The sequence below is a fragment of the Choloepus didactylus genome, chromosome 6 (assembly GCF_015220235.1).
Source record: "Choloepus didactylus isolate mChoDid1 chromosome 6, mChoDid1.pri, whole genome shotgun sequence".
Taxonomy (NCBI): Eukaryota; Metazoa; Chordata; class Mammalia; order Pilosa; family Megalonychidae; genus Choloepus; species Choloepus didactylus.
In genome coordinates this window covers 3,162,784-3,188,192 of record NC_051312.1, presented here as the reverse complement: position 1 = coordinate 3,188,192, position 25,409 = coordinate 3,162,784, and the positions used below count along the sequence as shown (strand labels likewise).

General features: G+C 65.7%; 3 protein-coding genes across 7 annotated transcripts in view; 2 read left to right on the top strand and 1 right to left on the bottom strand.

Moving 5' to 3' along the window:
• The window catches only part of NAP1L4 (nucleosome assembly protein 1 like 4), a 46,818-nt gene extending 43,563 nt beyond the window's left edge, over positions 1-3,255 (top strand). For all 5 annotated transcript variants that reach the window (XM_037838370.1, XM_037838369.1, XM_037838371.1 and 2 more), the window contains one exon: positions 2,102-3,255. In XM_037838370.1, the coding sequence (XP_037694298.1) occupies positions 2,102-2,140 (39 nt within the window). In that variant the 3' untranslated portion in view covers positions 2,141-3,255. The remainder of the gene's footprint in view (positions 1-2,101) is intronic.
• Positions 3,256-13,395: 10,140 nt separating this feature from the next.
• PHLDA2 (pleckstrin homology like domain family A member 2) lies at positions 13,396-14,374 on the top strand. Its single transcript, XM_037839363.1, has 2 exons — positions 13,396-13,872; positions 14,051-14,374. The coding sequence occupies exon 1, from the start codon at positions 13,467-13,469 to the stop codon at positions 13,860-13,862; it is 396 nt and encodes a 131-aa protein (XP_037695291.1). The 5' UTR covers positions 13,396-13,466; the 3' UTR covers positions 13,863-13,872; positions 14,051-14,374.
• Positions 14,375-15,898: 1,524 nt separating this feature from the next.
• Positions 15,899-25,409, bottom strand: part of SLC22A18 (solute carrier family 22 member 18) — a 10,628-nt gene continuing 1,117 nt past the window's right edge. Inside the window, exons 2-6 of the mRNA XM_037839413.1 lie at positions 24,242-24,457; positions 23,170-23,270; positions 17,862-17,963; positions 17,629-17,749; positions 15,899-16,137 (exon numbers count right to left, since the gene is read on the bottom strand). Coding sequence (XP_037695341.1) covers positions 15,950-16,137; positions 17,629-17,749; positions 17,862-17,963; positions 23,170-23,270; positions 24,242-24,457 — 728 coding nt within the window. The 3' untranslated portion in view covers positions 15,899-15,949. The remainder of the gene's footprint in view (positions 16,138-17,628; positions 17,750-17,861; positions 17,964-23,169; positions 23,271-24,241; positions 24,458-25,409) is intronic.

The following is a 25,409-nucleotide window of genomic DNA, read 5'->3' as shown; positions in this document are numbered from 1 at the left end:
CTGGTCTCACCTGTACCCCCCTCTCCTCCCCCCACCCCCAGCAGTTCTTTTGGAGCCAGTCTCCACAGATATTTCCACACACATCTCTAGAAGAGCAGGACTCTTCCCATAACCGCAGGAACACTGTCACCCCTGGAAAGGGTTGGCGCCACGCCCTGCTGGTTCCAGGGCCCCCAACGCAGGAGGTCCTGGGGCCTGACGGCTGCGCTTTCACTGGCAAAGCTGTGGAGTTGGGTTCAGGTCTGTCTCTAGGCCCTTTCCTGGGTGGACTGTGATCGTTTAAGCCCCTTTTAAATGGCCTTGTGGTGGGCAAGGCAGTAGTTCTTTGTCGTTGCCTTTGAAAAACACCAGCTCCCCTCCCTGAGCAGCCAGACTGTCATTGAATTTGCGAACAAGAGGAAGGGTGCTCGATTGCAGCGGCACTTTTATTCTGGCCATGTCACAGGCCCCAAACCACTGGTGTCTTGTTTATAAAATTCGCTTCCCAAATTCTTGCCCCCCACGCCGTGTTCTGCGTTGGCATCACAGCTCTGTTGGTGCTGGCACTGTCCCCGGAGTTGGGGCAGCAGCTGTGGGCCCCCACCCCACATCCTTCCTCACAAGGCGGGGGCAGCATGGGTACAGTGCTGACCCGGCGCCCCAGTCCTTCAGGGTGTCCTGTCGGCCTTGGGCAGGCCTGCTTGGAGCCTCTCTCTCTTCCTTTTTAAAATGAGGGCTCTTCCCTCTTGCAGTCTCCATCAGCCAAGTCTGTGCTTTAGATAGTACATTGTTATATTATACAGTGTAACATACATCATATAGTAGGATCAGTTATATAACATAGACAGTTTGTATGTATGTTACATATAGATAGTAAACAGTCCCTACCATGGATCATCTGTCCCACCTCCCCCGTCACCCTTCCAGAGCTGCTGCTTAAGCTCATGTTTTCTAACCTGGTTTCCTTTTGCAAATAGCAAATAAGCAGAGCACCCCCACACTCCTCCCGCTCTACCAAAAGGCCACACTCTGCTCTCCTCCCTTTTGCCTTGAGCGTGTCATGTTCACTGCCTCAGTCTACCCTTGTGATCAGCCCAACAAGAGTCCCTTTTCATCTTTTTTTGGTAGGATTTTGGGTTAGGCTTGTTCTGTGTTGGAGCCGGGCAGTGTTTCAGATGTGCAGGGACAGCAAGTACGAAGCAGGCCCTGGAGGGGACGTTTGACGCAGGGGCGGGTGCCCCTCCCAGGGGGGGGGGCAGCAGTCAGCCCTCTGCTGTGTAGCGCTGGGCTGGGGCTTGGGGCCTTGAATGGGAACATCCGGCTTCTTCCATGACACTCGCAGGCAGAGAGTGCATTTCACTGCTGCCCGTGTGCGTACCACGCCTTAGTTGCCCTCTACATGGAGAGTTTTTCATCCCGGCCCCAGCCTCTCCCACAGAGGGCCTCAGCTGAGTGACCCCTGGTGTTTATTTGAACCATGTCCTGCAGGCTGTTCGACTTCACGGTGTGCCTGAACCCCGGTTGTGTGCTAGTAAACATTCGCTCAGAAGCCATCGTGAAAAGCCGTCTAGTTACTTCTCAGTGTGTCATTGCCGCTACACGAAATTCACAGGGTGGCTAAACGTGGTTGAAATGCCATTCTCATCCGTGATCTCCTTTCATGAGACACGTGTGTTAGGGTATAGTGACGTTAGCCTGTGCCTCTCTTCAGGAGAAGTGGGGCTCCCTGGTGCCTCTCGGAGCTGAGTAGACATCCCTACCTGGTGGGCTGTGGGCCTCTGGGGAGGAGGGGACTGTGCAGTCCTGGGTGGTGGCCGCTCGGTCACTCTCCCTGTGAGCTGGGCGGCTGCCCCCTGGCAGAGATGCTTCCGCTCCCAGGAGCAGCGGGGTGGGGGGCAGTGGATGTGCACTTCCTCGGTGGGACGCTTCCGCCGAGTGGTGGCAACGGGGCTTGCTCAGCCAGTGCCCACTGCACCAGCCTGCCGTCCATGGCGGCCTCCTCTCACAGGCAGGAAAGGCAGCCTTGGCACAAGAAGGGGTATTTGGTGAAGAGTAGAAGGTATTTGGTTAATGCAAAAATGGACTTTGCTCTCTAAAAGCCTTGTGTTCTCTTCCTTGCCAGAAGGAGCCCAGCCAGCCGGCCGAGTGCAAGCAGCAGTGAGCAGCGCTGCCCTGTGGGGCTGTCCGTCCTGGGCCTTCTGTCCAGATACGGCCGCGGCCGCGGCATAGTCGTATCACCAGTGCCCACACCTGCCTCGCTTCCAAGTGCATGATTTTCACTTTCACTTTTCCTTTTTCTTATTATTTTGCGTAACTTGTACAGTGGCAACTTCTATGCATTTCAGGAATAGGAGGTTTAGTTCCAGTACCCTCTGCAGCCTGGGGTACCCTGCAGCTCAGTGAATTTGGCCAGCCCTGCCCTTGGGGAGGGCCCCAGAAAGAGAGGACACCAGGGGAGGCAGGGCCAGGGGTGCGGGACTTGACCAAGGGGCACCTCACTGCCGATGTCCCACCGCTCCTGCCATCAGACTTAACACTTCTTTCTCTTGAAGAAATCCACACCCTTTGGTTCCAGCCGCCTTAATTTGCTTCTGTGAAAGCTGCTCCGGCTGCTGCCCTCGTGTCCTCTCAGCGGGGCCCTGGAGAGCCGTGTCATGTTCTCCTTTGTGCGGTTTTCTTTGGTTTTGTTTTCTTAGGGGTGGGGTGGGGGTCATGGCACACACTGATGCAGAGGCGGTAGCTTTAGTGGTTCGTTGACGTATTTATTTATTTGTTCATGGTTGTGAGGACTTGGCACTTAGGCCGTTGCTCACCCTCACAATCCTGAACCCGTGCTGTGATGAAGACCTGGTGCCAGAGCCGGGGAGAGGTGGCCGCCACGGTTCCCAGAGGCAGGGGCTTGCTCTCCTGACGCATGGGCCATGTCTGCTGTTGAAGATTCAGGGGCTTGTAGCAGAGAGCCAGGATCCATGGGTTGTCTGCAGGGGCTTGGGTTGGAAAGTTGGCGTGCACTTCTGAGCCGTGCTTTCTCAGAAGCTCCCGTTCCATGGCCCCAGCATTGAGTTCTGCGTGGGGAGCCTGGGAGCCACGCAGCCTCTTCCTCGATGGGCATGGGGTGCTCGCTCGGGGTGTGCGGTGACAGCTCTGGCAGCAGTGACCCAGGTTGTGGAGAGTGCTTGGCCTTCCCTCAGGCCGCACGTGCGTGACCGAACACGGGGTTCTCGGCGTCAGCGGACCAGTTGGAATATTCTATTAAAGTTGTGGGACTTGAACCAGGCACTGTGCTGCACGCTTTCTTTGGGGGAGAGTTTGGGAATGGGCAGCAGGAGGGGTCGTCGTCTCCTCTCTCGGCCCTAATGGGTGGTTCTGGGCCCTCTCGGCTCCATTTCCGTAGAACCCTGAGTCTGGGCTGGATCTGAGGCTGCCGGTCTTCTGGTTTTAAATTTTTTGTGAGGTTTTTCACGGAGATTTTTAGAAAGGCTGTGCTTGGCTTGCCCATGGGACCTACGGTCTAACCAGAGCAGTGCGTCGGGGTCCTCAGTGGGCCTTTGCCACTGTGGGAAAGGCCTTCCTGACCCCAGTGGTGAGTCACTCTAAGGGTTCACAGGGAGCACTCTGTGTGTTATAGATTCAAAAGGTTACAGGGAGTTAAGTCCCCACAGAAAGCTTTCTGCAGACATTCACCTGCTGCCCACGCTCTCGCTCGGGCCCCTGCCTCTGCTGTGCTCCCAGCTGGGATGGAGCAAGTGGCAAGCGGGGGTGGCCGACCCCCCTCTACAGGCCCCGGCGCTGACATGGGCTCGCCTGCCAGACCCTGTGGCTGCTCCTCCCTGGCAGTGTCCAGTGGGAGCCCGAGGAGGGCTGGCAGAACCCCATGGGGGCCGAGAGGTCAGCGCTCGTCACAACGTCCCTGGTCCAGTCCTGCCCTGGGGGGTGCCGTGGGGCCAGGCCGCCCATGGGGAAACCCGCCTCAAGGGAAAGCCTGTCATCCGAGGGGAGGTGCTGCAGGACAAGGGCCTCACTCGGCTGCCCCTTCAGGAGGTACCCATGACTTCCCGAGACGCAGCATTGGGGGGCTTGGTGCTGTCACGGGTGTTCCACAGGTTCCCTTTAAATGCCAGGCTCCTCGGGGGCATTTAAAATGAACCCATTTGTAAGAACACTCAAGGTAAGTCAGGGATCCGAGGTGGTAGCATGGAATGATGTGTCCGGGCAGTTGTAGAGTTGGGGAGCGTGGTGGGGCCAGGCCAGCACCTCAGTGGCAATACTGCCCTTGGCCCACTCCCTAGGCTGGACCCGGTGGGCCCTGGTCATTCCAAAAGCTGTGAGAGCTCTTGCTCAGCCCCATTGAAGAAATGGAAACTAAGGGAGAGAAGGTTTGTTCATCTTACAGGTTTGATCGTGTGTGGTGATGTGGGTGCAAGAAAAGGTACCCGGTGCAGGGGCGTGGAGCACTCAGAGGGACGGCTGGGGAGGGGCGCTCAGCCCTGCTGCGGGTCTAGGAATGTTTCCAGACGTTCTGCAGTGCCCCATTTAGGTCCCTTGGCACTGCCCACTGGTGCCTCTTTCTCCAGGCCAGGTCTCCACCCTCACGTGTGGGTGCAGAGAGACTTGCTCCGAGTTCTGCGGGCCCAGGAGGCATCCTGAGGGTGGCTGGGGGGCCGGGAACTGTGCTGTGGGGAGGGTCCTGCTCCCCTGGCACCTAGCGGGCCTCACTTGTGGGGCCCCACCTGGTCCATGGGAAGGTGGCAGAGCCGGCAGATCCACAGGCCCGGGGGGCCCCTTCTTCACCCTACAGAGTGTAAAATGCTTCCACTTCCGGCCTTCTCCCCCCACCCCCAGCTCAAAATGGGTGGTTTTAGCATCACCCCCACAGTGGCTTCATCTTGCAGCGGCAGAGGAGGGGCGCCCACCGGTCCCCCAGTGGGTCCCTACACATCCATTGGATGGAAGGAGCCAGACACAAAGGAGGCCATGCACGTTCCGTCCCTCGGAAGTTCTGGAACCTGCAGAGCCACTGGCCGCCGGGGGAGTGGGGCGGGCACCAGCCAAGCTGCAGCGGGAGCAGCCGGACGCCTTGGCCTGCTTGGTGTGGGGAGGTGGGCCCTGTGGAAATTGTACCTCAATAAATTTGGTGTTTCCAAAGCCCTGAAGTTGGGGTGATTTCAATTAAACTTCTGGTCCCCCTTTTGGGGATTGAGGAGTGGTGGCCTTGCATGGCCCGGCATTCTGCAGGCCACCCCCACAAAACCCCAGACCTTCCTTCCCACCCCTGGAGGCCGCTCGCCTGGGGCCTGGGCTGTGGGGGTTGCAGTTTGTCCAGGGCCCCCTTGGAAAGGCTCCGGCCAGCCCTTGGTTCCAAGCTGGGGGTGGGGGAAGATGGGCCAGGGCTGGGGCGGGTGTTGCTGAGCCCTGGACAGCGGCACTGTCCCTGCCACACCTACCTTCACCCCATCTCCCTGGGGGGCCTCTGGGGCGTCTGCTGGCTCCTCCCCATTGTGTGCCCTGCAAGCCCCAGGCCTGCTGCTCCCAGAGGTGCTGGGGGTGGGTCCCTGTGCCGCACAGCCACGTGGAGCAGGGAAACCCGGGACTCTGGACCCAGGCACTTGGGGTCCAGGCTGCTCGGCCATGCCTCCGGGGCCACCAGGTCACATGGGCTTCTCAGGCCTCCCCTCTGTGCTGCAGCCCCAGAGGCTCCAGGCCTGGTGCTCCTGGGCCAGGTCCCTCGCGTCTTCTGGGAACCTGGTGGCCCCGGACTTGTCCTCTGCTCCCCAGGAGGCGAGGCCGGCCACACCGCCCAGGCCGAGTCAGTGGGTGCTGGGTGGGGCCCACAGGGCTGTCCCCGCTGCGTCAGGGCCCGCCCTGGGCGCGGCCGGATGTTACTTTCCATGGCAACGCAACACCCAGGCCCAGCCACGAGGCCTGGGGCCACCTCCCAGGAGGAAGGGCACCCATGCTGGGCAGGTCCATGCAGGACCCTCCTCCAGGGAATCTGGGAGAGGAGGCCCGTGGGAGCCCCTAGACCCCCAGCCCGAGCCAGCTGCGTGGGACTCCCCAGGCACCTTCCGGTTTGAAGCCAGTTCAGGGACGACAGTGCCCCTCAGCCTCGGTGGGCTTGGGGGGCGGGGAGGGGGCGCTTGGGAGGCCTCGGGTGCAGGCTCGGCCCCAAGCAGCCTGGAGTCTTCCAGCGCTAGCCTGGAAGGAGGACTTTGGGTCTCCCCTGCCCTGTTCCAGCAGGGCTGGAAGCTCCCAGCAGGGATCCTGGAGCTGCCCTCCCCAAGAGGCCTCAAAGCAGGGGTGTGGCCTGGGCTGCAGGAGGGGACCCTGAGTGGGGAATGCTGGGGCCCGCTGAGCCCCCCGGCACTTCCCAGCTCTCTGGCACAGGTGGGAGAAGACGGCTGTGAGGTCCTACCCTGGGCCCAGTGTTGAGGATCTTGGAGAGCAGGGAGTGGCACCTCCAGCAGGGATGGAAGGAAGCAGCCACGCCAGCCAGTGCCCGGGCTAAGAGCAAGGGATCCCCTAAGGTCCAGGCCGGGCTCAGCACCCCTTCCCAGCTCATTCAGAGGGCCGGGGGTGCTGGGTGTGTGGGAGGAGGAGGGCGGGCTGGGGGTTGTCTGAAACTGCTCGGGCACAGGCTGGCCAGACATAGCTGGACATTGGGGCTGAGGCCAAGGACGGGTCCCCCAGCAGCTGCTGAGTGGTCAACGGGCGGCCCCAGGCACCCAAACAAGGGGCAGGGGAGGAGTGCTGGCCCCAGGTTGTGGCAGAAAGTGGGTGGTCCTGGGAGTCTTGAGGGGTGGGATCCACTGGCCTGGGGGATGGCTCGAGGCGGAGAGGAGAGAAAGGGGGACACGGAGGCTTCTGGCCTTCAACAGGGTGGGGTGCTTCTCAACGTGACGGGACCCGCTGTGGGGGGGTTGAGTAGTGGGCTGGGGCGGAAGTGGGCACCTGTCCAGGAAACCGTCATGTCTGAGCACGGCTGTCCCCTCCGCTCCTCTCCGGCTGCCAAAGCGCACACTCCATTGCAGACGCGGGGTTCACAGACAAGTGCGGTGTCTCCAGCGCTGCTTGGTGACATGCCAGCCTGGGAGGCAAAAGACTGTAAATACAGGAAGAGAGGGGCAGCCCCACCAGTGGTCAGAGAATGCCCACCAGAGCGGGAAACACAATTCCTGGGTGCAGAGTGTCCACCTTTGGTGGGGCTGTGGGGATGGGCACCCTGCAGCCGCCCTGCTGGGGTGTCGGTAGGTGGGCAGCCTCGCCACCGCCATCCCTTGTGTGGGGGCTGCTGGCCTCTCTCCCAGCCCTCCTGCGTCTTGCCCCCTCTCCCGGGAAGTGTTGGCACAGGGGCACCAAGTCGAGCCCGCACAGCAGAGTTCAGGTAGCAGCAAGATGCCAGGCAGGGGGTCCAGTGTTGGACCCCCAGAAAAAGGCGCAGGGAGGAAACAGCGCACATATCCTGTCTCCACTTCCATAAAACAAGTGGAAAACACGTGGCTAACACGTGGTTGTTCCTGGGGAAATACATTTCTAAGGGGATCAGAGCTCACGCGCTGCACCCCAGCGACCCCGAGCGTGGACCCAGCGGGGGGGGGGGGGCACCAGAGAGGAGCCCCTGGGACTTTGAACTCTGAGATCACGTCTGCCTTTTAAAAAAATCAACAGTCAATTACCGTTTGGGTCGTTTTTTAAGATGGGGAGAACTGAATGAGAACACACACACACACACACACACACGGGGAGAACTGAATGAGAACACACACACACACACACACACGGTCGTTTTTTAAGATGGGGAGAACTGAATGAGAACACACACACACACACACACACACACGGGGAGAACTGAATGAGAACACACACACACACACGGTCGTTTTTTAAGATGGGGAGAACTGAATGAGAACACACACACACACACACACACACGGTCGTTTTTTAAGATGGGGAGAACTGAATGAGAACACACACACACACACACACACACACACACGGTCGTTTTTTAAGATGGGGAGAACTGAATGAGAACACACACACACACACACACACACACACACGGTCGTTTTTTAAGATGGGGAGAACTGAATGAGAACACACACACACACACACACACACACACACACACACACACACACCAGGGCTCTCCCCAGACCTGCTAAGTGAGAACCTGGGGGTCGGGGTGAGGGGAGCCAGAGCCGAGTTGCAGTCAGTAACCCTGGCAGGGGGCACCTTTTCCTGCATTTTGTTCATTCATTCATTCATTCAAGCTTCCTGAGAGGTCCCTGGGAACCAGTCCTGGGCAGTAGGGTTAACTGAAAGACATCTGTTGGCTCCTCCCCATTGCATGCCCTGCAAGCTGGAGACCATGGGGTGCTGGTGGGTCAAGCCCTCCTCTGAGCTCCCCCAGGCCCTGGGGACCCCAAAGAACAAAATACTGTCCTGGCCTTCCAGACACAGATGGGGAATTCTGAGCCGGGACCTCAGACACCCTGCCTGGCCCTGTCTTCCTGGCTCTGCCAGCTCCACAGCCCACCCAGACCAGCCCCTGCACCCCCGGTCCTGCCGTGGCCACCGCAGTCCCACAGAGGCCCCTGAGCCTGGCTGCTTCTGACCCCAGTCTCACCTGGAGGCAGCCAGGGCCCGACCGTCCAGTTTACAGAGGGGCAAATTGAGCCCCACCAAGGTTAGATGCTCTGTTCTGAGGGTTGGTTGGGTCTTTTGGACAATGAGATAGATGCCTTTTGGGGCCCACTTATAGCCAGGAACATTTCCTGAGCACCTGAGCTGGGCCCTGGGGACGCCAGAGAACAAAATGCTTTCCTTGCCTTCCAAGCACTGACAGGGAATTCTGAGCCGGGTACTGAGGGATAAATAGGAGCTCACCAGGGGGCCAAGGCAGGGAGGGGTGTTCCAGAGAGCACCAGTTTCTCAATCTCCAGTGCCTTGTGAGGCAGGACCTGTCAGACTCCAGCCAAGGAGCTCAGGAGCCAGAGGGACAGAGGACAGACTCCACACAGGCCACAGCCAAGTGGGCAGCGAGTGCCTGAAACCAGGTGGGGACAGGCCGCCCACTCCCCCACCCCTGAGCCTCTCACTTTTCTCAGGCTGCGGCTGGGAGGAGAGGGAGCGAGGGCAGGCCTGAGTCACGAGCCTTGGCCAATGGGCCGAGTCAGACTCAGGTAGGGTGGCATCAGGCTGCCTCTCGGGTGCTGCAACTCCCGGCGGCCCTGGCCTCCCCTTGCCCTCCCCAGGCTCATGCTGGAGCAGGCTCTGGGTCCCAAGGTCTGCAGTGATGCCATCGGCGGGAGGCAGGTCTCAGAGCCTACCCTGACAATCCGAGAGGGCTTCCCAGAGGAGGTGAGAGGAGGGGTCTGCCAGGCAGGGGAGCGGGGCCCCTCCCCACGGCCTGCCCTGAGCACCTTCGCCCACAGGAAGGGGTAGTATCGAGCCCCAGGCGCCCGGGCCGGCCCGGTGACACAGCGCTTCCTCATGGCCCTCTCCATCACCCAGCTGGTTGGGCAAGAGCGCCGGGCTCACCCTCGTCACCCCGTGGAAATGACCTCATGCGGGGAGTTTCCAGGAGGCGCCCCGGCTCTGCCCCGGCCTTCTCGGGCAGCTGGGCTCCGGGGGTGCCCAGTGGCCCGGCAGCTGCACAGCACCGTGGGGTTCCAGGCCGGATGTCCAGGGACTGGGTCTCGCCCCACCCCGGGGTGGGGGGCGGCGCCCCGGCAGCTCAGACCCCTCCTGAATCCGGACGTGGCTCCCCTCGGACAAATAGTAAACTTGTCTGTGACAGATGGACGCTGCCAACGCCACCGACCCAGTGCAGAGCCCCGCAGGCCCCCGTGTCTGAGAAGCAGCCGCCGTCCACCCCCAGAGCCTCTCGGCCCCCCGGGCCGGGGCATTTTGGAGGCGGCTGCCCTGGAATCCCGTCAGCTGTGCCCCCTGGGCTGTCGCTTCACCTCGGAGTCCCCCCATCCCCCAACCCCACTGCCCACAAAGCCTAGAAAGCAACCCTGCTCCAGGGGGGCAGCAGGAGTCTACACGGGGTCCCTGGAGGCGGCGGGAAGCCAGGCTGGTAGGGGGGGCTGTCGAGGGATCTGCCGGGCTCGGTGACAGCCCTGGGAGGGGCTCCCCCAAACAGCCTCACCTGGGGCTCCCTGGTCAGCACTTGGCTTCAGCAGCGTCAAGCCCACCTCCCAACGGTCCCAGAAGCAGGCGCCACGGGTTGGGGGGGTGGGGGCCGTTACACAACAGGGACAGGCCCCTTCTTAGCTGTGTGGCCCTGGCGAGCCACCTCCCCTCCCCTGGAAAGTGGGGCACATGTCATGGCTGGGTGGGCGGCTGCTCAGCCCAGGGGGCTGGGGAGCTGGGCCTGGTGGGAGCCAGGGTGGCAGGTGGGGGCTGGTGAAGCTATGGGGGCAGAGGCAGGAGAGAGAGGGCAGCAGGCGGGCATGCGGGGTGGCCAGGCGGGGCGCTCGGCAAGCTGGGGGGCCTCCCCCAACTCTGGCCCCTTGAACTTCTCACACCCCCGAGTTGGGCTTATGATGCTGCATGTCTCACTCTGTCCCGGGGCAGGTCAGGGTGGGGGCCCAGGGCCATGGGCCCCCAGTTCCCCCCCCAGGGTTAGCCCAGCAGGAGCCGGGAGGTCGGAACAGCTCCTGGGGTGGACAGCCCCCAAAGGGCAGGGCCCCAAGTCAGGCATGGCGGGGGGAGCTCCCCTCCCCACTGCAGCTCACCCTCCCAGCTCCCATCCCCACCTGCTCTGGCCTCCCTCGGGGCTCCCCTCCCACTCAGGCCCCCCAGCCCCCTGCCCTTTCTCTCCCTGGGCCTGTTTCTTCACCTGTAAAGTGGGGACGAGCAGCTCCTCCTGGGCTGTTCTCTGTTCCCGTGTGCGGAGACCTGGGGCCTGGCACCTGGCGACCACGGGAAGGCTATGGCTGCCACCCTGCAAGGCCTGAACCCCCCTGATCCCCCATCCTCCGAGCTGGCCTTGCCGTCCTCACACCCCCCCGGAACCCCGGCTGTGCTCCTGAAGGCAGCTGGGCCCCCCTTCTCTCCTCGGGGGTCCCGGCCCCAGCTGGACCTGCAGGCACACAGCAGGTGCTTAAGCAGTGCCCAGCATCTGCGCTTGCCCTGATGGAGCCTCGAGGGCTGTGGGGACAGAGCTGAGTGCCACGACGGCTCCAAGGAAACAGAATTAAAAACACAACTTCCTGCCAGCCCAGAAAACCTCTCCACCAAGTTAGACGAGACAGAAAACAGTTTCAGGATTGCCTTGAAATGCTTGTCATGGCGATCCGCAAGGACAGAGAGGGGGGACCGCTTGAGACAGCCGGACAGACATGCCCCAATATGCCGTGCCCCCTGAATCCACCCAGTCGGCGGGGTGGCTTTGTGTTCACTAATCGCCTTTATCCAGAGGAAAAATAAACATCTCTCACCCCTAGGACGGGGGCTGGTTTGCTACCTTCCCAGGGAAGCCGGGCGAGGGGCGCGCTTTCCCTCCATTGATTTCTAAGCGACACCCCCCAGGTCTCTGAGGAAACCTGGGGTTGTAAGAGGCTGATTTATCTTTTCAAAGACTTGCAGACATCTCCGAGGGCGGAGAAAATTCACAAGGACGGGGTTTCCAAAGCAAACGCTCTAAGGAAAGGGGCCTCTCCCAACCCGGACCCCCGTCTCCTTAGCTTTTTGCCCCAGAGATAACCGCTTTCCTTTTGGATTTGCGTTCACCTGGACAAGCCCCGCTGGGGGCGACAGAGCCCCGTCCCTCCTCCCACGACCACATCCCAGAGAGTCACCCAGAGGCCCAGAAGCCCCAGTGGACACAGGACCGAGCATCCGGCCCTCCCCCAAGCTCGCACCCTCTCATCCTCTCACCCACTCGGCCCCTGGAATCCCCTCCACTCGGTCAAGCACCTGCTGGGATACCTGTGGCGATGGGGAACTCACCACTCTTCAGTGCCCACTCTGTGCTGGGAAGGTCTCCGAAGGGGAACTCTCCCTCCCCACCCCCCACCCTGCATCTGGCCCCGCCCCCGGCCTGCTCCCTCCCTTCCCCCTCCCTGCACAGCCTGTGAGAGCCCCACTCCCCTAGGAGAGCCGGTGGCCCCCGCCAGTGCGCCTCCTTCCCCCGGCAGGCCAGGCCACAATCCTGGCCAAAGCCCATCTCCATTGTCTGCCTGCCCAGAGACCACCCCTCCGGTCCCCCCGGCCTCTCGGGTGGGGACCGCCCAGACCCCATCGGCACAGGTTGGCCAGGGCCCCGGGCTGTGCTCTGGAGGCTGGAGGTCACCCAGCCAGGGCCGGCACCATGGGCCTGGGTCCCTGCGAGCGCCCAGAGCCCCGCGCTCAGCAAGGCCCCTGGTCTAACACCCGGGGCCACCATCCCGACATCCGGAATCATTTTGAATGAGGGGCCCTGCGTTGCCCCCTGACACTGGGTTCTGCAGATTTTCTAGCCGGTTTGGTTGGGTCTCCCCCCCGCCGGGGACCCGGGCCCTTCCTGGCTCTCCCTGGGGCACCCCTGCCCTGGCGGCTCCAGGACTGGGGTGCCACCAGCCACAGCTGGGAGGGGGTGCTGCCGGGTGGGGCCCAGGAGCAGCCGCTTTCTCTTCCTGCTCCTGCCGAACCCTCTGGGGGAAAAGGGCAGATAGAGCAGCCGCGGCCGCTGTGGGGCCGTGACTCAGCGCCGTCGGCCCGGCTGGGGCGCCCCGGACTCTGACCCGGAGGGCCGGCGGAGGAGGGGCGCCTCGGAGGGGTCCGACCCCAGAACCGGCCGCCGCGAGGGCCCAGGGGGAGGCGGATCCCTGGGGCGGGGGTTGGGGCCACGTGGACCGAGCACCGCCCGGGACCGTCCTAAGCACTGGCCGCGGTCACCTGAGGCGGCACCGGACTGCGGCGGCCCGTTTGACAGAGGCGGCAGTCGAGGCCCTCCGGGGCGCAGGGGGAAGGGGACAGGGCCCTCCAGGCGCGGCGTGGGGACCAAGGGGGCGGAGCTGCAGGCCCGGGTTTCGGGGCGCCTGGAAGGGGGGTGGTCTGGGCCCTGCCGTCTCGCCTCCCCGGGCGCTTCCTCGGGCTCCCGGCGGTGAGTCACCCCGGGCAGGGCCGCTCGCAGCGCATTCCTGCGCAGGGCCGGCCTCGCAACCAGGAGGAGCGGCGTCGGGGCGAGGGGCACGGGTCTCCCCCAGGCTGGATGGTGACGGGGGCGTCGGAGCGGCAAGAGGGGCACGGGCCGCGGGGAGGGAGCTGGGGGGCGAACCAGGGCGCCCCCGGGGCCAGGGTGCGGCCGCCCGGAAGCCGGGGACAGCCGGGCGGGGGGGAGGGCAGGGACGGGGCGGGGCGGGCGGGGGTGGGGGCGAAGGGGGCGGGGCCGAGGGCGGGGTCAGGGCCGGCCCGCCGGGGCTACATAAGGCGGCTCCGGGCCGCGGGGACTCAGAGCTGGTGCCGCCGTCCCCCGCGCGCCCTGCCCCGCGCCGCCCGCCATGAAGACCCCGGGCGAGGTGCTGCGCGAGGGCGAGCTGGAGAAGCGCAGCGACAGCCTCTTCCAGCTGTGGAAGAAGAAGCGCGGGGTGCTCACCCCCGACCGCCTGAGCCTCTTCCCCGCGGGCCCCGGCGCGCGGCCCAAGGAGCTGCGCTTCCACTCCATCCTCAAGGTGGACTGCGTGGAGCGCACCGGCAAGTACGTCTACTTCACCATCGTCACCACCGACCGCAAGGAGATCGACTTCCGCTGCGCGGGCGAGAGCTGCTGGAGCGCGGCCATCACGCTGGCGCTCATCGACTTCCAGAACCGCCGCGCCCTGCAGGACTTCCGCAGCCGCCAGCCGCGCCCCGCGCCCGATGCGCCCCCCGACGAGCGCACGGCCCGCGCGCCCTGAGCCGCCGCCGGTGAGTGCCGCGGACCCGGGGGAAGCCGAGTCGACCCCGGACGCTGGCGGGGAGGTCCTGCCATCCTCGGAAGTGCTTTCGGGGGGTGCAGGGGGGACTCGGGGACCCCAGACCGCGCCCCGACCCGCTGCGTCCCGGACTCCGGCGCAGCGCCCAGAGCTCTCCCCTCCCCCCGCAGGAACCAGAGACGGGAAGAGTCGGGGCCCGACGCGGCCGCCTGGTCACGCCCGGCGGGAACCCAGGGGCGCCCGGGACGGCGGGAGCCAGGCGACACCCCGTCCCCGCTGAACACGACGCGGGCTAAGCCAGGGCCGGACCCTCCCGGCAGCCGCCCAGGGGTCCTTTCCGCGGAGACTCGCCCGCTGTGCGGGCCCTTAAATTATTGGACTATCTACCTATTTATTTCACTGGTTATTTGTCGTCAAAGGTTCTGCCTTAATATTTTGTTTTTGCATCAACGTGTCCATTCCAAATAAATGACTTGAATTGTTCTTTTCTACCAGCTGGTGTGGCACAGTGAGTTTTCTGCTGGGGGGGTGGGGGATTGTGGGGGAGAAGACAGTGAGAGCCGGGGACGCCCTCAGCCCAGGCCCAAGGGGCCTGTCACTGGCCCCCTTCTTGTGCGAGTCTGGAGGGAACGCACTTGGATGAACATGGAGTGCCACCTGTCGGCGCCCAGTCTGCACCCCCCTCCCAGGGTCCGGAGGCTGGCAAGTGCCCCAGGGTTTGGCTGGGGCTGACTTCCGCTCCAGGGGTGTGGCATGGGGAGGGCAGGGCTGGTGGCCTGTCCTCTGGGGACTGTGACTCACCAGCTCCCCAACCCAGCCCAGTGCAGCCTCCTCCGGGTCTGAGCTGCTGCCGCCCCAGGGTGGAGAGGTGACCCCCCTGCTGTCCCCTCACCCACTCGTGCCACCTGTCTCGCAGCACTTCTGGCTGCCTGCTGGCCCCACCCCGGGCTGGGTGAGGCAGCACCGGGCACTTGAGCCACCAGACCCTCCCGGCCAGTGACCCGGGGCAGGGGGCCGCAAGGAGGACGGACGGACTGAGCCTCTGAGTGTCCCAGGACCGTGAAGCTGGGTGGAGAGGCCCTGAAAGCCTGCCAGCCCCTGGCCCGAGACAGGGACAAGGCAGGCTGGTGACAAGCCAGGGGGGTTAGAAATGAGCAGGGCCGGCTCCCAGCACAGCGAGGGGCCTTCGCTTCAGGCTCGGGGAGGGCAGAGGCTGGGGGTGAAGGGCTGAAATTGGGCACCCGGGGTGGGGGGAGGGAGCTGTTACAGGCCTAGTGGGTCCCAACGGGCCAGAGAAGGGGCACAGAGGGGCTGTCCCTTTGCTGGGCGTCCCACAGGACTCCTGGGTGCTGAGTCTGGGAGAAAAAGAAATTTTCTCCCAGACAACACTGTGAAGGCAATGGGAGAGGGGTCCCTCCAAAGTAGAAAAGAACAGCCATGGCCTGGCACCCAGGGGCAGGGCTAGGATCCCCCTTTAGGCGAAACTTCCACTGGCTGGACCCCCTGGGACCCCCACTCCATGCCCCACCCTGATGACCTTTCATGTACCGTTTCTCATCTGAACAAACGACCAAAGTCAGGAGGTGAGACTCCCGTCCCCAGTGGTGTTCAAGGCAGCAGGGTCTGGCCTGAGCTCTCGGGCCAGGAAGGCCGACGGATCTCAGTGTTCTGCGGCCCCTTCCGGTTGGGGATGATGGAATTCTGAGTTTCCTGCGTTGGACAGAAGCCTGTGGGGGTGGGACCTGTGGCCGAGGACCCTGTGGGGTGTGCAGGCAGGGTGCTCAGAGATGCTGGGGACGCGGGTGGGCAGAGCACACCTGGCATCTTGGGGCGAGCCGGGGCGCTTGGTGGCAGGAGTGGCTGTGGCGGTGGGCACCTGGCGGTTGGATGGTGACTCAGGGCTGGGCTCAGCTCCCACCATCTTGGACAAACCCAGGCCCCCTCCTCCAGGAAGCCCTCCAGTGCCCCCGGGGTTCCCTGCCCTCGGCCGCCCGCGTGGGAGACTCTGGAAACCAGGCTGGAAGAGGTCCCGAGGGAGTTTATTGGCAGGCGGTGCCCTGGGACTGTGCTCACTGGACTTTGACACTCTTCCGGGGCAGAGGCCGCCTCCAGAGCGCCAGGAGGACCAGGAAGTTGACGGCGAACTGCACGTGGCCGAAGACAGCGACGCCGAAGCTGCGGTACAAGAGGCCGCCCAGGGAGGGCCCCAGGGTGCGGGTGAGCGGCTGCACCGAGGCAGAGAGCCCCAGCATGGTGCCTGTGGGGGCAGGGCGGTCAGGCCGGGGTGGTCCCACAGCAGGGCTCCCCTGAACACTGCTGCACCCCCCCGATGGTCCCACCCCCCACGGCCCACCCTGGGGAAATATGCGGAGAACCACCCCCCAGCTCAGCCACGCGCTGCCCCTAACCCCCAGGGGATCCCCATCGGCTTTGGAGTAAAACCCACATCTGCTTCCCTGGACCCTGGGGGGCTGTCCCGCTGACGACCCCTCACTTGCTACACGCCCTCATGCTCCCAAGGGGGGCTGGCCAGGCGCGCCCCCTCCCCAGCAGCTCCTGAGGGCAGGAGGAGCCTGGGAACCGGGGCTGGAGGGCATGGCGGAGGCCGCGCCCTGCCAGCCTGCCAAGGGAGGTGGCCTGGGAGCTACGGGCTGGGAGCCGTCCCCCTGGCTGCCACCTGCCCCCACCCCTGGCGTGGGTGCACCTGCCCTCTTCGGCTGTTTCCCAGGGGCCCCAGCCAGCTGTGGGTGGGAGTCACAGCGGGGGGCTGCCCAGCCGGGGCAGGGCTGGTGACTGCCCAGGGGATTGCTGGGGCCGGGGTTCAAGGCGGCCCTTGGACACCCCAGGTCCTCCCCACGGCCCCTCCCCTGCTGCCCCCCAGACCAGGTGGAGCCTCCAGGAGGGCTCCGGGGAGCACCCAAGGGACCCCTCCCCCTGCTGCTCCCCCGCCCCAGTGGGAACGAGCCCACTCCGGGTCTGCCGGGCATCCCATCGCAGGTGGGCACAGGGTGGGCACACACTGAGCAGGACACAGGCCCGGCCTTGTGGGGGGTCCTGGCTGGAGTGGGGGGGGGGGCACAAAGAGCAACAGCGGGACTCCCTGTCCTGCCCCCAGCTCCCGAGGGCCCCGGCTTCCAGGCTCTCTGGGAATCGGAAAGCTCCGGGCCGGTCGGCTGGAACCTGGCGCTGGTGAGGAGGCCCCCCGGCCAGGGCGCAGCGTGGGGGCAGTTTAAGAGCAGCCTCGCCCCCACCCACGGCCCCGCAGACACCGGGACAATTACCGCCCCCTCCCAGCCTCGGGTTCCCAGGCTGCGCTGGGAGCCGGCTCCCCGCTCCTGCCAAGCTGAGGGTGGTGCCTCTGGCACGGGCCTGGGCACGGCTCCGCCTTGGGCTTCCAGGGCCCTCCCCGCTGCCAGCCCGTCCTCCCTTCTCCCTCCTCCTGCCTCTCCAAAGCACCAGCCCCACCTCCCCCAGGAAGCCCTCCCGGCTCAGCCATGTGGAGATCTGCAACCTGGACCATCCTTCTCCATGAAATTCCAAGCCCAGCCAAACACCCCCTCTAGGAAGCCCTCCTTCCTTCTCCCCTGGGCTGGGCCAGGTGGGGGGCAGAGCTCCCACCTGGGACCCTTGCTGCCCACCGCCCTGGCCTCATCCCTCCCCGCTCACTCAGACCCCGGCACCATCGGCAGATTCCCAGCGAGGCGTGCCGGGGTGTCCCAGGCCCCCGTCCCCGGGGGGTGGCACTCACCGGTGTCCGAGGCGGGCACAGCCTTGGCCAGCATGCTGTCGGTGACCACGTTCATGGTGCACAGGCTGAACACCAGGCCGGGCACCAGCAGGCAGAAGTGGAAGGTGCTGGACATCAGCGCCTGGCACGGCGGGCAGGGGACAGGGGGGCCGTGTCAGGCCAGGCCTGGGGTCCTCTCCGCAGGTCACAGCCCCCACTGTGTGGCTGGGAAGGTGGAGGGGGCGAGGACTCACCATGGCCAGGCCCACGAGGCTGAAGACCAGCACGCTGGCACGCAGCAGGGCCCCCTCCGAGAAGCGGCTGCTCAGCCACCCGATGACCAGGCCCTGGATGACCTGAGAGGGTGGGGGGGCAGGGTGGGCGCGGGCGGGGGCAGGGAGGCAGGGGTGGGTGACGGGGGAGGGCAGGGTGGGCGCGGAGAGGGCGAGTCTGGCTGTGGGGGGATCCCTTGGCACAGCAGGTGCCCCAGGCCAGCCCCGGAGCCGCCCGCCTGTCCACGGCACCCACGGCAGCTCGTCGTCCCTGGGAGGATGGGGCCAGCTGGGGCCTCACACACACATGTATGCACACGTGTGCAAACACACACAGGCCACATGTATACACAGCCAATCACTCGGGCCAAATCTGAACACCCCCATCATCTCATCACTTTAATTTCAGATTAGAATTAATCCCATTTGAATCAAAGAATGGTGGTTTCTCTGCCCGTCCAGGAGGTGGGGAAGGCATTTGAAAAACCTCCCTGTGGACCCCTGAAAAGCCACCCAGCCCCCATGGGCCCATCCCCCACCAGTCCCCCAGGCTTCCTCAGTCCTCTCTTCGGTGCCCCTGGCCAGGTGGGGCGAGCTGGGTGCATGGGGAGCCCGGGGGGCCCTGGCAGGCCACCGCCCAGGCACCATCAGCAGCCCGTGTCCTCACGGCCCCCCAGAGGACCACCATCTTGTTGACAACTGGCTAAACTGAGCCTCAGGGGGCTGAGATCACTAGCCAAGGCCACAGAGCTGGTTGGGGGCAGCCCGAGGGGGTGGACGCCAGGCCCCAGCCCTCACCCCCAGAGGCAGGGAGTGGCCGTGACCCCTTAGTCGGGGTCTTCCTCACCCTCCCCACGGCAGTGGAGGCCCAGGGTTACGGGAGCCCCTGGCATGGCCACTGGGTGCCCCTGTCTGCCGGCTCCTCCCAGGGAGGGGGTGCAGGGCCGATGCCGGGGCGACCACAGGGGCCGGAGGTCCGGTGTGACTCAGCCTCAGCGGGCTCCTGCCCGGGGCAGCTCCCAGGCCTGGCCGTCCCCTGCGGCCTCCGCCTCCTCCAGGCAGGAAGTGCCCGGGGCGGGACGCCGGGCTGGGGTGGCCGGGAGCGGGGAGCGGGGCCCAGGGCGGCGGCCGGGGGTGGCGGGGTCAGGCCTGACCGGCAGAACCGGCCGGACTGCTCCCCGCTTCCTGCCCGGCCCAGGGAAAGTGGCCACAGGCCCTGGGACAAAGTCCTGTTGTCACACGGCACCACCTTCCCTCCTTCTCTAATTTCTAAAGGGAAGCACATCCGACAAGTCTCCCGGGGCGCGCATCACCCGAGAGGAGACGGCAGCACCGTGGACGGCGACGCCCAGGCCTCGGCCACTCGCACGGTCAGCGAGGCCACTGTCCTGGGGCCCGGTGCCACTTCCCAATGTCCCCTTAACTTAGCAACGGCAGGGGCCATGGCCACAGCCCCCATAGGGCGAGCTTAACAGTAAAGCCCCCTGCATCTGGCAGAGCCCCCGTCGTGAGGTGGAAGCGGCTGGGGACATGGCCGGACTCCCCGGTGTGGGGCCCGCTGGCAGGGCGGGGGCCGGGGAGCTGGGCCCAGGGCCGTGGTGGTGCTGCTCCATCAAGACCCCTGCCAGGCAAGCCGCGGGGGTGCAGGGGGGGCCGCTGCCCACCTCTGCCGGACCCGAGCCCCGTGCCCTCCTCTGCGGTCTCCCCAGGCGGCACCCCCTGCCCCACAGCCCTGGGCACGGAGGTGACCCGCAGTCGGGGCTGGAGGCCCACTGGCCCCTGCCATGTCCTAATGCCATGAGATGCATCTGCCCACAGGGAAGCCCCCCTCTCGCCCCAACAGGGCGGCCAGGCCTGAGCGGGGATCACACCCTGAGGGTGACAGGGTGCACTCGCCCCCACTGGCCCCTTCCTGCCCCTCGCTAGGCCCAGCTGGATGGTCACCCCTGGACACGGCCCCTCGCCTTCCCGTCACCCGCCAACCCCAGGGGAACCCCTGACCCTGGCCTTGCGCCCAGTTCTCTGCGCATCTCCCCAAGAGAGTGTGGGAACTGAGACCCCGAGAAGGCCTGGGGGGGGCTCTGTCCTCTTGGGGGCAGCCCAGCCTGCCCGCCGCCTGTCTTGGTCCCCACAGAGCCAGGTGCTTCCCCCTCCGAGCCTCGGCGCATCCTCACCTGTAACCTAGGGCGACTGCGGGGTCAGGGAAAGGTGCAGACGGATGTGGAGGGGCTGAGCCCAGAAGCCAGGGCGGCGTGTCCCCCACGGGCCTGTGGGGCGGCGAGGAGGGCGACAGGGCACAGGGAGGGCGGCAGCTCGTGGCCTCTGCTCCATCCCCACTGCCCCCCACCCAGCCCGGGACCCATGTCCTCAAAGCCTGGTATCCCGGGCTCCGTGTCCCTCCCCAGGGCCTCTGCACGGGCAGCTCCCACTCCTGGGGTCCCCATGGCTCCCTCACCTCCGTCTCCCATGGACAGACCCCTGTCCCCTAAACTAGCACCTCCTGCCGTTCTCAGGTCCCTGTGTCCCCTCCAGGGACCCCTACAGACCACCCCCGCTCTGGGTGGGGGCAGAGACGAGCTCACACCAGAGGCTTCAGGGGTCTCTTTCTGCAGACCCCAAACCCAGCCTCAACACCCCCCATCCACCTGGACACGGCTCGGGCCTCAGCTGCCCCCCCGAGGCTGGCCACCCCCCACACCCCTTCCCATACTCATCCCAGCTCCTTCCTGTGTCCCCCCAGCCCGGGCCAGCTCCCCGCCCCAGGCCCTCGCTGGTGGTCCCCGTTCCCTGCAGACGCGGGAGCCCCTGGCCTGCCACAAGCAGGACACACAGATACCCCCAGCCCCGCTCGGGGGAGGCCGGGGGCTCCCGTGTCCGTCCCCGACGGTCCCAGGCTTTGGGCCTGGTCTCGGGTTTGTGCAGCTCCAGAGGAGCCCAGGCCGGGATGGAGCTCCGGGGTCTGCTCACCCCGGGGTTTTATTACTGTTTTGTTTTTTCCTGCTTATCCTGTCCATCCCACCCCCAGGAGCGGCTATTTTAGCAGCAGGGGCCGAGGCGCGGGCAGCAGGCGGCCCTGAGGTGTCGGACGCCCCGGCACGCCGTGTGCTTCCCGAGCGGGCACCAGGCCCGTCCTCCCACGGGCCCCAGAATAGCCCCTCCTGCGCCCCGGCTGTCGCCGGCACCACCTGTCCCTGCTGCGCGGGGGGACGGGGCGGTCAGGGTGGGCCGGGGGCTGGGAGCTGGTGCTGGGGGCCTGGAGGGCGCTCACTGACCCCCGAGCTGCCACCGCCCCCCGCAGCCCCCAGCCACGGCTCCGCCACCGCCACGGCCTCTCGCTCACGTGCGGCCCTCGCAGGGGCCCCTGCACCGCTGACCCCGGCCCTATCAGCCGTGCCCCATCCTGAGGGGACCCCGAGACTCTGAGGGGGCTGGACACCGGCTGCAGTCCGGCTGGCTGTGCGTTTTCCACCCTGCCATAGGTCTGCTCCCCCTCCCAGCCTCACCCTCTGCCGGTGCCCAGGGGTCCCCTCGTGGACCTGGGACCCCCGGTGTGCCGTAGATGGAGGCCCAGGGTGCACCCGCCTCCATCATGTGACCGTCCCTTGGCCCCAGCTCTCCTCTCAGATGGAACTCCAGGCAGAGTTTGGGGCCACCACCTCCAGGAAACCCATCTTGACTGTGCTCCCCTATCAGGGACCCCACCACACTGAAGTCCCCCACACAGGTGTCCCCGGCATCCCCGACCCCAGCCTCCCCTCATGTGTGACGGGAGAGCGTGCAGCCTGGCCCCAGGAAGCCCTGGAAACAGCTGGTCTCTGGAGCTGAGCTGTCCTGGGTGCGAATTTCGACTTGGCTGCTCACGTGCTGTGTGATCTCGCCACCTACCCGCCCCCAGCCTCCCCAAGCCCCCGACCCCACTCAGCAGCCTTCTTGGGGTCCCGGGGAGCCCTGCAGGCATGCTGGATTCCTCGTGGTGGCCCATCCCATGATAGCTCTGGTACCTGGGGCGTGATCGGGCTGGGTGTCCCCCAGGCCCCGCCGGAGCCCCCCAGCCCTTGGACAGCCTCAGGAGACGACAGGTCTGAGACCCGTCAGGGCCGGGCTCGGGGCTCACAGGCCCCACCCAGCAGGCAGGCGCCTCGTGCGTCACGGGACGGGTAAGGGAAGGAAGGGCCTCGCCCAGGGGTCCAGGACCAGCTTCCTAGGAAGTGACAGCACAGGGGCAGCCAGGCAGATGCGCCCGGAGCCTGGAGCCTGGGTGGGTGCAGGGGGCTCAGCTAAGGAGAAAGGGAAGGGGATGGGAGAGCGCGTCTGTGGATGGAGGTGGAGTGGGTGGGAGCTAGGGTCTGCAGGAGGGTGCTTCAGGGAGGAGACCACTGCACGCTGAGAGGAGCAGGGCAGGGGAGGGGGTCACGGGACAGTGAGGGTCCACTGGGGACAGTGAGGGGCCAGAGGAGACAGTGTGGGGCTGGAGGGGATGGTGAAGGGCCGCAGGGGACGGCGAGGGGCACAGGGGACAGCACGGGGCCGGAGGGGACAGTGAGGGGCTGGAGGGGACAGTGAAAGGCCACAGGGGACAGCGAGGGGCACAGGGGACAGCACGGGGCCGGAGGAGACAGTGAGGGGCCAGAGGGGACAGCGAGGGGCTGAAGGAGACAGTGAGGGGCTGGAGGGGACAGTGAGGGTCTGGAGGGGACAGCGAGGGGCGCAGGGGACAGTGAGGGGCTGAAGAAGACAGTGAAGGGCACAGGGGACAGCGAGGGGCGCAGGTGACAGTGAGGGGCTGGAGGGGACAGTGAAAGGCCACAGGGGACAGCGAGGGGCACAGGGGACAGCACGGGGCCGGAGGAGACAGTGAGGGGCCGGAGGGGACAGTGAGGAGCTGAAGGAGACAGTGAAGGGCACAAGGGACAGCGAGGGGCGCAGGGGACAGTGAGGGGCTGGAGGGGACAGTCAGAGGCTGCAGGGGAGGCCAAAGAACAAGGGTGGTGGCCACGGCAGTGGAGAGAAGGCAGTGGGGGCTGGGGGCGAGCTGGGGTGCAGAGTCGCCTGGGCATGGTCCAGGGGATGCGAGGCGGGGGTGGGGTGGGGAGGCCCGTGGCCCCCTCGGCCGCACAGCTGGGTGGGGGCAGCGCCTGCCCGGGATGGGGACGCTGCGGGAGGACCAGCTGGGGACACTCCAGGCAGGGAGGGAGCCAGGGAAGGCCCCGGAGCCACAGGTGCAGACGCTCCCCGGCAGAGTGGGGGTCCACACCTGGAGACCCCCCTCCCCCCCAGGGCACCCACTCACCATCTGGAGGACCCCGAAGTAGGACATGAGGTAGCCAGCCTGGGCAGCCTCCAGCCGGAAGAAATCCATGGAGATGATGGAGAACATGATCATGAAGAGCCCTGGGGGGGCAGGGGTCACCTGGCGGCTGTGCCCCTCCTCCCTGTCCCCCAGGACAGCCCCGACACAGGGAGTATCTTTCCTTGGGGTGCTAAGCTGTGGACCGTGAGCCACAAGGATCCAGAAGGAGCCCCAGGGACAAAGTGGCCGGAGCCCAGGGCCCCTGAGGATGGCCACAGGGGGTCCCAGCGCTGCCCACGCAGGGAGACCCGACCCCACACCCGCCACGGCCCTCCAGGTTTTACAATCCACGCAGGCCTTTGTTTGACCCAAGAGAGTGGCTCGGTCCTGTCCTTGCCACCAAGAGAGCGGGCCTGGGTGGCCGCTGGGCAGGTGGGCAGCCAGAGCTCTCGGGGCGCAGGTGGCGGAACTTTCTGCCAGCAGAGGCTTCAGCTCTTGGGCAGCAGCACGAAGCACCCGAGGGTGCTCGCACGGCCGCCCCACTGATCTCTGCCCGTCCCAGGCGTCCCTGTGGAGGTGGCCAGGCAGGGTTTCCGACGGACAGGGTCACCCCATGCCTGGGCTGGGCCGTGGTCAGCCGGGCCCTCGGCTGGAGGAGGGGGCCTGGGCACTGAGCCCCTCCACAGGGGCCTGGGCAATTGGGTTCGGGGTGTCTGCGTTGAGCCCAGCCCACAGTCCCCCCTCTCTCAGGTGTCCCGGGAGGACTTGGAAAGCAGAGGCTGCCCACGGAGCGGGAGTAACCGGGGCTCGGGGGAGCCCTCTCCTTCTGAGGCAGCGACACCTTCGGAGGGGCCGGAGGGAAGGGGGAGCCCCTGGTTTTGGTGTCTTGCTCCCCACCTGTGCCACCGTGGGCTGCTCCCACTCTGGGGCCGACCTGATGGCTCAGTCAAGGCCTGGAGAGGAACCAGGCTTGGCGCACAAGGCCCAGGGCCCAGGAGGGCACAAGTCCCTCCACGCAGACCCCTGTCCCTGTGGCCTGGAACTCTGGACCCCGGGGCGGGCCTGGGCTCACCTGAGGGGAAGCCGGAGACCACCTTGATGAGAAACACGGGCAGGACACCTGGCAGCAGCAGCAGCCGGCTGATGGCCTTCAGGTCAAACACACTGGCCGCAGGTCTGCCTGGGCACCGGAGAGGCCCGTCAGACCCCGGGCAGCCCACACCCCACCCTAGCCATGGCCAGCACCCCCTCTCCTCCGGCCCTCGGTGGGCAGGGGCTGCGGCGGCTCCTCACACCCCCAGGACAGGACTGGGGGCTCAGAAGCCCAGTGCCCCTGCTCGCAGGGAGCCTGGCCTGGCCCCGGGCATGGTGACAGAGGCCCTGTGCCCCCAGCCTGCGTCACCAGGCAGCTATCCCCAGGATGCACAGGATGGGCACAGGGCCTCTGCAGCAGGCAGCCCACGCCCAGGAGGAGGAAGGCCCAGTGTGGCAGCCGTGGGAGGGACAGGCCACTCTTGGTGATCGAACGTCCGCTCTGCCCGGACCCAAGGGACGCTTTTAGGCACCATGTCCCTCAGCCTCTCTGCTCTCCGGGGTGACCTCTGCCTCTGGCTCCTCCTCCTCAGCCCCACCCCAGGCCCCACTCCTCCCTCGTGACTCGGGGTCACTCATCTCCCCCCAAGGCCGGCTTCCTGGGTGTGTGGGTCCATCCCAGGTCTGGTTCTCGGCCGCTCAGCAAGGAGGCCTGGGGCCTCTTCTGTGCCAGGGACGCAGGGCGGGGGCTCGGCAGGGGGCAGCGCTGTCTGGGCTGCGGGGCCTTGAGGAGACCCCTCTGTGGAGCCCCGGCCCCCCGTGCCCTGCCCTATACACCCGCCTCTCCCAGCTACTCAGGAACTCCAGGATCCTGCCAACCCACTGCCCAGCCCGCACTGGGCACCTGTCCGTCCTTCCCTCCTAATGCCACCCTGCCCCAGGCCGCAGCCACGCAGATCCCTTCCCCCTGCCCTCCACGACAAGGGGACCCCCGCCACTGTACCCAATTGGGCCCTGACCGTGTCGGCAGTTGAGAGAGGCCCAGCACCCTGGAGGGGCTCAAGGAATGGAAGCAGGTAGAAGTGCACACCTGAATCTCCCCTGGCTTGGCATGTGTCCCACCCCACCCCCCCAGAAGCCTCTGCAGCCAGGCTGGCACGTCACAGGTGCTGAAGGGAGGGACCCGGGTGCGGGTGGCCTTGCCTCAG

Coding starts and splice junctions, on each gene's coding strand:
- PHLDA2 (XM_037839363.1), top strand. CDS start 13,467: ATGAAGACCCCGGGCGAGGTGCTGCGCGAGGGCGAGCTGGAGAAGCGC.